The 14,010-nt window shown below is 37.5% G+C and overlaps 1 protein-coding gene across 9 annotated transcripts in view; it reads right to left on the bottom strand.

Moving 5' to 3' along the window:
* The window catches only part of Pkhd1l1 (PKHD1 like 1), a 165,167-nt gene that overhangs the window by 65,834 nt on the left and 85,323 nt on the right, over window positions 1-14,010 (bottom strand). For all 9 annotated transcript variants that reach the window (XR_004115089.1, XR_004115088.1, XM_031358649.1 and 6 more), the window contains 4 exons: window positions 10,100-10,341; window positions 8,165-8,301; window positions 6,025-7,054; window positions 2,524-2,715 (listed from right to left, as the gene is read on the bottom strand). Coding sequence is in view for 7 of the 9 variants with exons in the window: in XM_031358649.1 (XP_031214509.1) it covers window positions 2,524-2,715; window positions 6,025-7,054; window positions 8,165-8,301; window positions 10,100-10,341 (1,601 nt within the window). In the remaining 2 variants the exon portion in view is untranslated. The remainder of the gene's footprint in view (window positions 1-2,523; window positions 2,716-6,024; window positions 7,055-8,164; window positions 8,302-10,099; window positions 10,342-14,010) is intronic.

Raw genomic sequence — 14,010 nt, 5'->3', positions numbered from 1 at the left:
CACGCTCTGACTCTCTACTGGACACAGCACGCTCTGACTCTCTACTGGACATAGCACGCTCTGACTCTGGCTTCCTTCACCTTTCTTCACTTTCTCCTTTCAGGGCCAGCTCGATCATAGATTTTTAAATATCATATTAAGGCAATATTTGCTACTTTATACTTCATATAGAAATAAACATTGGAGGCCTGCGGGACTGAAGTTTAGTTTAGGTTCCTTGAATAATTTAACACTTCTTACATATTTTCCAGACCTTTCCAATTCAAAAAGCAAAAGTTACTTCACTGAGAGAGAAGTTAACAGTGGCCATTTCAAACAGTGGCCACACCTGTATGATCCACCATCTAGAAAGGGAACTATGAAGTTAGGTGGTAGGCTGAATCTCTGCTCAGTCCCTATGTGAGCCCAGGAGTGGGATACAGGTACATAGCCAGTTTCAAAGAGCACAGTTGAATAGACATAGAGATCTGTTTGAAATAAGAGAAGAATCTGGAATTTTTACAAAGAACATCTTCAGAGACTCTGATGGGAAAAGGGTAATGAAATTCCAATATGTCAGTGTGGGTTACATTAGTTAGACAGAGGTACTTTTACCAGTCATCATATTGCTTGTATATTTATATGCTATAAAATTACAAAACAGTAAGCTACTATTGGAATATCGCATCTTTGTTTTAAATTATCAGTCACCTTATCAATATAGTTAAGTGGGGATGGGGGATTTGAAAATACTGATAGCATATTAAAGTACCATCTTGAAATTACTTGTAATGTGCTGGAGAAGAATGTTAAATTATGATACCAGGGAAAGACAGGCAAGCGCACTTTATTCTGTTGAGAAAGTCCCTCTCTGTTGTCCTAATCACTTATTATGTGTTTGGACTAGAAATTCACAGATACAGACGTAGTTATCAAGAAGCTGAATTCTTTGGCTTTGCCCAGGGATGTAAACAATAACATTTGTAGATGTTATAAAGATTTTGCTTAGAAAATCCTTGATTCACCCATGTTCTCACACATTTTAAGAATCTTCAGTTTATCATAACAGTCCATGGTATGATGCATTGTAGGCAGATATTTACTTTATACAGATAGACAGACTATAACTTATGAAGGTTCAACTTAAGGGGTTTTGGACTTTACATTGGTAGGTCATAAAAATAACAATAATTACTACGCAATTAGTTACATCAGATTTCAAGCCATTATTATAAAATTGGCTTGTGTTAAATGCTTTTTTGAGCTAGGGGCTAATGTAAATGTCTGTGAATGAGTAAAGTAACCTAGACCGAGCCATCTTTGTTTAGTATATCATATGTAGTAGATGCATTTTCAACTTTACTCACGTTCAACTAGTAATAGGTTTATCAGAATACAAGCCATTGGAAGTCAAAAAGTGTTATTAGTTTCTAAATAGATGAATAAATGGATAGATGTAATAAATGATAGATAGATATGCAGATTTGAACCACTCAAGGTAGGCTAGCTGAGGTGTAAATGAGAAAAGATACGCTTAGTTACTGGCTTTATAGATATTGGAGAAAGAACACATCCTTAGGAAGAACTAGGAACTAAGAACCATTCCTCCCAGGCAGGAAAGAAGACAACTGTCCTCTGTAGGCCATTGTGCCGTTCGTATAGTCCCCATGGTGGGGTTAGTGAAAATCAATGGAACCTTTAAAAGGTGCAGCCTCATGGGAGGTGTTTGTGTCTTTAAGGCCAGGCCCTGAGAAAGGAATATGAACTGATTCAATAGCTTTGTTCCACGGTGATTCCTCATCAAGATGTACTTCCTCGCCACAGACTCAAAGGCAACTAGGCCCACTGATAACAAATAGAAACTTCAAAAAACTGAGCCAAGATAAATCGTTCCCTGTACAAGTTAATTATCTCAGGCCTTTGTTGTAGTAATGGAGAGGTGAGTGACGGCATGACACACTGTAAGGAATGGCAGAGGCCAGTGCCAGTGTGGGAACCAAAGATTTATGACATAGGAGAAGCAAGCTCACAAGTTCTGTTTGGCTGAAAAGTTGAGTAATTACTTCAACCTAGTCAGGCAGTAATGCCAACAACAACCAGTGTATAAGGACAGTTTTATTACTGTTACAAATCAACAGTCCCTGGGACTTCATATGCATCTGTTGACCCATCCCACTCATTCAGTGAGCATAAAAAAAAAAAGTTTGTCTTCAATGAGAGTGACCTCAATATATCTTTACAGCCTCGTTTTGATGGCTATGCCAAGTTTCCAGCTCTTTGAAATAATATCATCTGGTAATTCTTCAATCAACAGAATATGTATGTATGTAGTATGTATGCATCTATGTATCTTTGTATCTATGTATGTACATGTCTATATACCTCTCATGCACTCACCTTGAATAGCTGGTTTCCTGCCTGGAACATGACTGGCATAAATGTATTTGGCAATATTCAGAACGCCATGAAATGACTCAAGAAAATGATAACAAGAAATTAGGAAAACATTGAAATTCATGTCTTACACTGCCAGAATTCACTTACCAAAAGAGTCTGAGAGAACCACATCTTTTTCAAGTAAAGATACTGGAGAAGGCTTGTTGAATGCTAGCCGGTGGAAGCTGACAGAGGCATCACAGACAGAGCCAGGAAAACCAATGCTCCATGCAGCCTCTTGAGCACAGTGTGAAGGGTCCAGTAAGGAGCTGTGTGGAATGACAGTGTGCCCTCTGTGCCCTGGGAAAGGAACACAAACAGCATGATGCCAGTTCTGTATGAGAAAAGTAATAAACCTGACCTACAGTGCCCATAGGTCCTGTGACTGCAATATTACCAACAAAATCTACAAACTGGTAGAGGTTTTTGCTTGCAAGTGATGAAGATACATTTGTTTTACAGTAGACTTTTCTGTCAAGGGATTCACAACAAACGTATTTGAAACATAAGACCTGAAGCATCCATGAGAGTCAAAAAGATGGAAAATAGCACAAGTAACTTGATTCAGGATTCACAGAAGTTTCAAACCTGCTCATAGATCATGTGCTTTTAAACCAATATAGGCTTAGTTACTAGAGAACATCTCATACTAGCTCTGTGATCATTGGGGAGAGAGCAAATCCTTAGATTTAGGGATCGCAAATCCTTAGATTTAGGGATCTAAGTGCCTCCCAGACACCAAGCAAGATAATTGCCTTCTAATAACTAATTTTTTAAACCTACACTAAGCTAGTGAATAAAAATTACTGGGAACTTTAGTGAGAACCACTACATTTCCCTCCTGAAAACCACAATTAGAATGGGAGACAGAAGCCATCAACCGTAGCTGTGACCATGTGAACATTGAAAAGGATGTCATTTCATCTTTCAAAGAGACTTTCAGTATTTCGCCACTAAGATCTCTAGGTTTACTTGCCAATTGATTCTTAAAAATGTGTTACAGCTACACAAGCTTCCTATACTGTCTAGACAAGTCCATTATTAACAACTGGTAAAGACAAAAACCTTTAGAAATCAGAGATATCTATAGAAAATGTGACATATTTTGACTTAAATGACTTAAGTGACTTAAAATGATAAAAAAAAAAAACCTATGAGGTATTTTGGTTTTTCTAGGTTTAACATTTCATTTAAAAATTTACTAAATTTTATTATAAAAATATCTTTCAAAAAATCTCACTCACTAAATTTAGCCAGATCCAACATCAATACATCTCAATGAACTTTGATGCAGTTAGAATAGCCACTGTGAAGCTATGGAGATGCACATTTTTTTAAATTTTATACTTCATTATCAAATATATCTTTATGCATTCATCTACCACCAAAACCAAAAATCTACAACAGAGCTAGAACTAGAAAAAACAACATTATATCCTCTTTCATAATTTTGTCTATTGAACACATTTTTTTTTTTTTTTTTTTTTTTTTTTTTTTTTTTTTTTTTTTTTTTTTTGGTTTTTTTCGAGACAGGGTTTCTCTGTATAGCCCTGGCTGTCCTGGAACTCACTCTGGAGACCAGGCTGGCCTCGAACTCAGAAATCCGCCTGCCTCTGCCTCCCAAGTGCTGGGATTAAAGGCGTGCGCCACCACCGGCCGGCAATTGAACACATTTTAAAACAAATACAAATTTAGCCATTAAATTACAAAGGAGTTGATAGCACCTTGTCACTCCTTTAAAAAAGTATTGTAGGCAGGCAATGGCCTCAGCACTTGGGAGGCAGAGGCAGGTGGATCTCTGTGTTTGAGGCCAGCTTGGTCTAGAGAGTGAGTTCCAGGACAGCCAGGGCTACACAGAGAAACCTGGTCTTAAAAATGAAAGAAAGAACAGGGCATCAAATGAGGGAGAGGGGGGGCCATCTCACAGTCACAACTCCGACCCATAATTGTTCTTGTCTAAAAGAATTACATGGATGGAAATGGAAAGGAGCCTGAGGAAAAGAAGGTCTAGTGACAGGCCCAAAGTGGGGTACAGCTCAAAGGGAGGTCCCAAGCCTGACACTATCACTGAGCCTATGGAGTGCTCACAAAAAGGGACCTAGTATGACTGCACTACAGAAGACCCAACAAACAACTGAAAGAGTTAGATGCAGTTATTTGCATCCATCCAGTGGACAGAAGCAGCTGACCCCTGTTGTTGAATTAAGGAAGGCTGAAAGTAGCTGAGGAGAAGGGCGACACTGTAGGAGGATCAGCAGTCAATTAATCTGGACCCCCGAGATCTCTCAAATACTGGACCACCAAACAGACAGCATACACCAGCTGATATGAGGCCCCCAACACACATACTGCAGAGGACTTCCTAGTCTGTGTTCATTCAGAGATGATGCACCTAACCCTTAAGAGACTGGGAGCCCCAGGTTGTTTAGAGGTCAGGTGGGGTGGAGGTAGGGGGACATCCACGTGGAGACAGTGGGAGAGGAGGAAGTATGGGATGTGGAACAGTTGGAGGGTGGACAGGGAGAGTAAAATATGGAGTGTAAATTAATTAATTAATTAATTTTAAAAAATGAAAGGAAGAAAGAAAGAAAGGAAGAAAGAAAGAAAGGTGTTCTATATTCTAGTAAGGGTGTTGGGGTCCCTCAGCTGCAAGACATCGGAGCTTGCCACCGCAGCCTCAACTCATGCCTGCTGTGCCTGAAACAAAGCCTCAAGGAAACTACGCCTGATGGCTGGCATGTATACAGCCTGAGGACATCTGTTGTTGACCTCCTCCCCCCTGAGCTGAGACCTGCGGGATATCCTGAGTCTCCACCTTCAGCCCAGCAGCCAGCTTCCCTTGGACTTCCCCCTTGACTTTGTTCAAATGTCGTTGTAACCTAGAGATTCAGTTATGCTCTCTTGTATATAAATGCTGAGCCCCCAAAGTAAAGGAGAGCCTTGATTGGAAACCCTCAACTTGGCTCCGTGTCCTTTTGTTCTCGAACTCTGTGTTTCAGGTCTCCTTTCTCCCTTTGGTCGAGGCAGAACCCGGTTCATGAAACTGCGGGACAGTTTCATAAGGGTATATACTGACTGCATGATTTATAAATAGAGATGGAATTTATATCTACTTGTATAAAATGTGGCTGAGACCACAACTTGGCAATTATGAAAACAAACTTCTATCTTAATGAAAACTGCCGGCAGAATGGTGGCATCTAACATCAAAATAGCAGTGAGCAGTGTCTCCACTGATGTTCCATAAAACTACCATTAATTCACAATCAAATTGTTAATGAAAGAGATAAAAGGACATGTTTGGAGGCTGCTTCTGACAGTTTGGAGTTCTTTCAAAAAAAAAAAAAAGAAAAGAAGAAGAAATGCCTTTGGTTTTCTTTTCCTTTTCAAATCAGAAGGTAAATTTATGGCTGGACTACAATCTGTGATACTGGTGAATCAGCCTTAACCATCAAATTCATGTAAACATATATCTGGATTTTTGAGACAGGGTTTTTCTGTAAAGCCTTGGCTGTCCTGAAATTCGCTTTGTAGACCAGGCTGGCCTTGAATTTATAGAGAACTGCCTGCCTCTGCCTCCCAGGTGCTGGGATTGGAGACTAATATTACCTGTTAGTGAGCCATCAACATCAATCAGTACTGCTTCATGTTCCCAACGAAAACCAGCCTTATTCGGTGCATGAAAATAGCGGATGTCAACAAACTTGGCACTCCAGCCTCCACATCTGTCATTACACACCCCAGTGATTGATGTGACTCCTAAAGCCACACAGGCATGGCGGTCAAAATTCATAAAGTGAACAGATGACACTGTCAGGCCTTGACTAAATGGGAGAACCAGGCCTTTCGAGGTGCAAAATGTGGGTCCCATTCCCAGCTCATCAAGATGACCAACGATTTTGGCATTTTTAATCACAGCTCCACTGCTCTCCCCCCAACCCCCAACATAGGGAGCCAGGATCCTCTTGGTCTCAATTCCAGCTTCATTGTTGTTCACCATCACAAAGTTGTGGAACTGCAAGGCCCCTCCATTGACCCACTCAGCTCCTTTTTGACAGTTCCACACAGTGAGTGAGTTAAAGACAGCCGGCACTGGCACTGTAGAAGTACAAGATCCTGTTTGCATGGGGAAATACTCTTCAAAAATCCACAGTCCAAACCACCCCTGAGAATGAACAGTATTGTTAAAGAATTCTCCAAGTGGAACTCGTTTTTGGCAAATGTTTCGGTCAAAGGATGGGCCATCAGGGTGGTCATTCATTCTGTACCAAAAGCCAAAGTGAGTGCCACCGGCAGCCACATTGTGTCGTATGGTGTTGTTAGGGTTGGTTACCCAAAATGCAGCTGGGGTCACATCATCATTCAGTAGACTGGTACTTTGCTGTACAAAGACTGCCAGATTATATTGTAGAATGTTGCCATGTTCGATACCATCTTCTATGAAAAATGCCCCTCCCTTTATATCATATATAATATTCCTCTCCACAAGAAGGTGATGTGTGTTGTGGATTGTAACAGCTCTGTTGTATGCTTGATGAATTGCACAGCCTCTCACATACGATTTGAACCGTAAATCTCCAAGCAGGTGCCAATGTATTGGGTATCGTCCCAAACGGAAAGACTGGCCAGCATGGAACACCTGTCAGGCCAGAAATCAGAACTGTTCAGTTATTTCTTGTTTCAAAATAATCCCCAATGTCATATTAAGAGATGAATATATTTAAATTAATATCCTCCATATTATTCATGTTATTTGCAAGTACTATTTTATTCCAAATACAATCTTTTATATAATGCAATTCAATATGACAATGCTTGTTAGGACATGAATGAGTGGGGCGCATAAATGGAGTAAGAGAATAAATAAGCAAACCTATTGTTGGAAGGGAGCTGTGCCTTCTACTATATGCTCAAGGTCATCTTTGACTCTTGTGTTTTGCCCCTTTTCTAAAAGTAAACTGTTTTGTTTAATAAAATAAAACTCTCTTTATGAGTCAACTTTTCTATTTAACAAAATAATGCTGTATAAATGCCTTCTTTGTCCTGATCCTTTGATTCCCATATGTAAGAAATGCTTTGAGTATTTACCAGGTACCACACACGGTAATGATGTCTATGCAAGGTCACAGTCTTTTACCATGATCTAGGGAGGTTGTCACTGACTTCACCTCACAGATAAAAAAACTGTAAACAGCCCGAGGCCTTGTTCAAGCTTGCAAAGCTCGTTGTCAATCCATGTGGGTGTGGCTCCTGATTAGAGGGCGCTAGTAACCATTCTGCGGTGTTCTTTCAAGCCTATAATCTAGTTATCTAATATTCAAGATGGTGTCATGTATGAATCAACATAATCCAGTTATTTAAGAAAGGAAAATATTTAAAGCTGCTATTAGGTTTTGAATTGTGTGTCTGAATGAACATGATTTATGCTTTTCAAAAATACAGAAACAAGCTGGGCAGTGGTGGCACAGGCCTTTAATCCCAGCACTGGAGAGGCACAGGCAGATTTCTGAGTTCAAGGCCAGCCTGCTCTACAGAGTGAGTTCCAGGACAGCCAGGGCTATATAGAGAAACCCTGTCTTGAAAAAACAAAAACCGTAAAACAAACAAACAAACAAAAACCCAAAAAAACCTCTTCACCTCTTCATTTATCAGTCTGCTATCCAATTGGAAGTAGAGTATGGCAAACAGCAGGTACTCAATTCATAGTCACTGTATGACACCTCAGTGTCTTAACAATAATTTTCCTTACCTCTACATATTCTATTCTTCCAATTACCATGTCAGTCCCAGGTAATGGAGCATGCAACATAATACATCCTCCAAACTGGTCACTTCCCATTTCTTCTCCAAACTTTCCTTGAAGGCATGTCTGTGTAGCAAATTCTCCTTAAAAAATATTTTGAAATCTTTAAACTTATTTAAGACCTTACTGGAATAGTTTTGTTAAAAAAATGTTTCTTATACACATTTAGTTTCTCTTTATTCACATATATTCAACTTTATTCTGGAACACAATTATTATTTGTTCATATCTTTTTCTAGATAATAAGAAAGGTAAATGATGTGTCTTGTTTTTCTTTGTATATTATAAAGCTTTTTTTAGAGATAGTACTAAATAATATTTGAATGGTTGAGTGAATAATGATAATAGTATTTTGTTTATTGTTTCTGAAGCTTCCACTTCAAATTGGGAATTAACATTATGCAAAATTATGCTTGTATAGTACTAGAGTCTGACAGCCTAATTTGCATAGCAGAAAGTATTTTCATTTTAAACAGCTTGAGACTTGCTTTTATATCCACTCTGAGAGTTGATGCAGATAAAATGGCATCAGAAAATAGGTCATTTAACATAAAATCCAAAGAACTTATGCTTATCTTTAAAGAAAAAGCTCTTAACTAACTTGTGTCTGTTATTATTTAGCTACTTACTAATGATTACAAAAATATGGAGATAACTTGTCAAAAGACATTTTGCTTTATAGTATAAACACATCATTAAGATGCATTAGTATTCAATAATTCTCTACTGTGTGTTCAGGGCTTTTCGCTAACTCATTCTCTTGAATTTCATCAAAGCTGTTGACTTATATCTGGCCAATGGCACATAAACAGAAGCAAAATACATCATTTCAGAACCTTTGCAGTTTGACTCTCTAGCCATCATATCTTTGCTTCAGGGATTATGAAAACCCATATTGAGACAAAGCCTACATCAGTCTGAATTCTGAAACGATAATAATGGAAAGGACCTCCTGTTGACCCATATTAGACTAGACAGATGGAACATGAATAAGAAGTATCCTTTGTCATTGAAAGTCATGGATATTTTTTGGCATGTTGAATAACTGTACATAGTATAGTTCTGTGGCTTGTAACTAGGGATGATTTTGTTTCAAGATAATACTTTTACAACATCTGGAAACCATTTTTAGTTGACACACTAATGAGAATGATACTAATATTTGGTTAGCTGAGGTCAGGCATGTTGCAAAATATCCTGCAGTGTATAGGATGACCATGCAAAGTATGATTTGGACCAAAATTTCAAAGGCATTGCTACTGGCATACCATGCCTATCTTAAAAGTTACAGATCTATATATCTACACACATATCTCTTCATCTTCTCATATATCCACATTCTATCTAGTTACCATTGTCCATGAACTATTTACTACAATTCTATCTACAATGAAACTACTCTCACATATACTACAGATTTTGGAAAATACAAAAAGCATTGTTAAAGATTTTCTAAATAAAACATCAAATACAGTATTTGAAACTCTAAATTTTCTTGGTAAATATAAGTGATGTAGCTCCTGGGTGACACGTGAAGCTATCTAGGACATGTTGTCAAGGACTGCATAATAAAGGACCCTAAGAATAGAAGAGTAATAAGAAATCACAAGAACAGGAAAGAGACTTTATCATGGATTCCAAGCACACTCATTTCTTCCACTTTGGAGTCAGCACTGATTGTTTTCCTCATTATATTGCAAATGCTATCAAGCCATCAGTGTCTCCAAGTTCCCATACTTAATATGCTTTAACACATTTAATTTAGTAATGCTTTAATACATTTTAAAGCTGAAAATAAAATAGTACAGTTCAATATAAACCAAAATGTTTTTGAAAAGCTGGAATGATCACTGTCAGCCACATGCTGGTTGCTAAGAGTACCTGTGTCAAATCCATCGGGACAGGATGGAATCTTGTCATTCCACTCCACATTATCAGACCCTCTTATTAAAATATTTCTTGTAAGAACTCCAACTTCTGCCCTGGCTTCAAATACAGTTCCATCGGGGAGTGTGGTGGTAATTCCCAAGTGTGTGTAGTTTAGTGGCCTAGTTAGAGTTATGTGTATTCCATCACTGGACACTGATGCAATGATCCGCTTCTCATTCTCTACTTGGCTGTGCCTGTAAAATTTTAAGAAAAAGAAAGTGAACTTACACATTTGTCATATTTGGTTTACATATTTGAGTGCTACAGTTATAAAATAAGGTGCTTTTGAAAAATGACACACCATACCAAAAAGGTATTTGAGAAAAATGTTTTATATGTAGAGTAAATTTGATGACTCATTTCAAACTGGAGTGCAAGATTTGTTTAGAGCCTGCAAAAATAATCATTTGTAGCTTTAAGTATCATCCTCTGAGGCTCTTAAATGAGAATGGCTTTACAGAGCAGTAATGGCTGAAGGAAGCTTCAGGAGGAAGGGCTATGCTACTGGCATCCAGTGGAGAGAGGCCAGAGATGTTTCTAAGCATCCTGTAAGACATACATAATAGCTTCCTACAGCAATGATGATCTGGTTCAAGGTGCCAATCATGGCAAAGTAGAGACTCTTTTTTTCTTTAATTGATTTAAGTTTTATTGCATTATGATGAGAAAAGATACATGATTTCAATTTATCTGAATTTGTTAACATTAAAAATGTATTTTAAGTAAATAGAATTAAATCACATTCTTTTTTGGCCTTTTGTACCCCAACTCCTCCCAGAGACCCCCCTTCAAAACCTACAGTACCTTTTTTGTCATATTCTTTAAAATTTTTTTTAAGTTTTATTGCATTATAATGAGAAAAGTTACATGATTTCAGTTTCCTTCCTGTGATCCTGATGGTGTCAGAATTCCTCAGAGTCAAGCTGTCTCTGTGATTCTGTGATTCTGGGATCCTGTGATCCTGGGCTTGTTAGAGCACTTGGGAGTGGAGCTTCCTCTGGGTGTTTTGGGAATGACTGCAGTTTGCGCCCAAGGTCTGCTCAGGGCACAGGCCATCCCAGACAGACCTGAAGAAACCTGAGCCACTGGGCTGGCGGAGTTCCTGTGTGCCTGGTCCCACTGGTCCCAGTTACTCCCCCAAAGTAGAGACTCTTACAGAGGAAAGCCATTAGAAGTTTCTAAGCAGAGAAATTATTCAGTTGTCATTTATTCTCTAATATACTCAAGATTCCAGCCACAGTGAGTGAGTCTTTTTGATTTTATGATATACACATTCATATAATTAATTCTTTTAAAAATTGGGGCCTGGCTTGCTTTCTAGTGTGCCGGGTGTGCCCTGGCATTATTGAGTGATGCCACATGCTTATGACGACGCACTTTCTTTGAGGTACATTTGCTACCGTGTCTATCACCTCAGTTCGTCTTCACAGCAGTTGTGTGAGGAAGGAAGTGATAGCACTGCAATTCTATGGAAATCGAGAGTTTCCACATAATGGCCATGGTGAGCATTATTGCTAGGAGTGGACAAAGCCCAATCTCCATAAAAACTCATTTCCTTTTTTTTTTAAAGCATAATTTTTTTCTTGGTTTTTTGAGACAGGATTTCTCTTTGTGGCCCTGCTGTCCTGGAACTCACTCTGTAGACCATGCTGGCCTCAAACTCAGATATCCGCCTGCCTCTGCCTCCCAAGTGCTGGGATTAAAGGCGTGTGCTACCAACCACCCTGCAGCATAAAATTTTTAATTTTTTATTTAATTAAAGTATAATTACATCATTTGACCACTCTTTTTCTTATATTCCTCCCATTTCTGACTCCCTACTTCCCAAATTCACTACCTCCTCTTCTTTAACCAGTGTTGTTACAGAAAAGTCATTTCTGAATTCTGGCTTTAAAGTTTTTCCGATTGGATTCACCTATGAATAGTAAATTAGATTTGATGGGAAATCCCTTAATTTGTATTTCTTAATGTTTTGGTTGTGAGCCTAGCTTTAAGAGCTGAGCCATCTCTCCAGCTCTAATTCATGTGTCCTTAAACCAGCTCTACTCTGAATTGTAAAGTTGCTCTTTCATTCCACATAAAAAGGCTATAAATTTCCCATTTTATTAGCAAGCCCTGTGATTTTCCTCCTTTTGTGTTTTGGCATTATATAATTTAAATTTCCTTCTGTGGGGGGCGATAAATTAGTACTTCCAAAGCTAAAATTGTAAGTGTATATTTATCTCTCTCTAACATCTGCAATCCTATTTTTAACTTGAAAAATGGCATCTTGCAATTTAATTTTTAAGTTTAGTCACGGGTTTAGCAGATCTGTTTCTTGTCATAATTACTCTTCATTTCCTGATAAAAGTAACCACATGCAATCTAAGTGTCTGTAATTTGAACATCAAGCTAAACCAAAGCACCTCCCATCCTCTGCTCTTTGATATTCTTGGAGCAGTGGTGCCAGATCTTAATTTCTTAATTGCTAGAATATGTAACTAAATGGAAGTTAAGGTGTATAGGTAATTTTAGCTGTGACATGTCAGGCATCTGGAAACTTCTGCCAGCTTACTCTCATTGTATACCGATTTCTTCTTCTTACTCTATCACAACCTCCAGCTTTGTTTCCTGAGAAACACTGCCAAATATGGAAGGTAAGGGAATTCTGCTTGCTGCTCAGCCGTGTCCTCTGGTGACCCCAGAAAAAGAAGGTCATTTACACAAATGTGTTTAGCTAAAGCCCCACGTCTCATGCTTTCAAATGACTTTTAGTAGCAGAATGCTTCTTTCTAGTGAAATCTTACTTAAGAAGCTAATCATGTAAAAAATAAAGCATTTTACTGCTACATATTGTTTTACTATGGTTCAGATTTAGTCTTGTTCTTTTTTTTATAGTTTTCATTTCTTTTTTAAAAAGTTTTATTACATTATAATGAGACAAGTTACATGATTTCAATTTATCTGAATTGTTAAGATTTAAAAACATATTTTAAGTAAAGAGAATTAAATCACATTCTTGTTTTCCTTTTGTAGCCCAATTCTTCCTAGAGACCCCCCTTCAATACCTACAATATCTTTTTTGTCATATTCTTTAAAATTTATAAAATATTATAACAATAGAAATGAGTATTATAAAAGTTGTTTGATATAAAACAACAATCAATTTAACAGTCTTATGTAGATACTTGTCTACTGCAATACTGACAATACATACGTTTTTCTCAATATAAATTTAAAATAACTCCTAGCATATTAACTGTATATTTCAAAATAATACATCACTACTAATATTTTCTTAAATGAACATAAATATATAAAGTATTTTTGTTTGTTTGTTTGTTTTGTATTTAAGAGCTTAAAATCTTGGCTCTTACTGTGCTAACTTGATACAAGAGTTACAAACATCAAGCAAAGCATTCAGTCTCACTCTTTGTTGATCTCTTACAAACCCCCTCCCAAGTTAATTGTCTACATTTCTTTTGGGTATATAAATATTTTAAAATTTGAAAGCTGTTCTAAAAAACATAGTATAGTGTAAAAACATGAAATAAACAATACTACTAATAGAGAGGCTGAGATAGAAAAAGCAAGATCTCAAGACCATTATGTTGTACACAGCAAGACACTGTCACAAACAAATTGAAAGTGTATATGGATTGTAAAATATTGGACCTATTTCTCCAATTACCAAATTAGAGAGACCATTGAATGACAGTCAATAAATTTCAAATTCCTCATATTTTTGGGTTTCAATCGATTAAGATATGCTGGTAATATTAATTTTCATATTAAGATATTATGAAAAAGTAATTGGTACTTCCTGTTGCTTTTGTTGTAACAGGTGGAATTAGGTTTGTGTGGATTTGTTGAAAGATTACTTT

The sequence above is a fragment of the Mastomys coucha genome, unplaced genomic scaffold (assembly GCF_008632895.1).
Source record: "Mastomys coucha isolate ucsf_1 unplaced genomic scaffold, UCSF_Mcou_1 pScaffold7, whole genome shotgun sequence".
In the NCBI taxonomy this organism is placed as follows: domain Eukaryota; kingdom Metazoa; phylum Chordata; class Mammalia; order Rodentia; family Muridae; genus Mastomys; species Mastomys coucha.
This window is presented reverse-complemented; position numbering and strand designations above follow the sequence as displayed.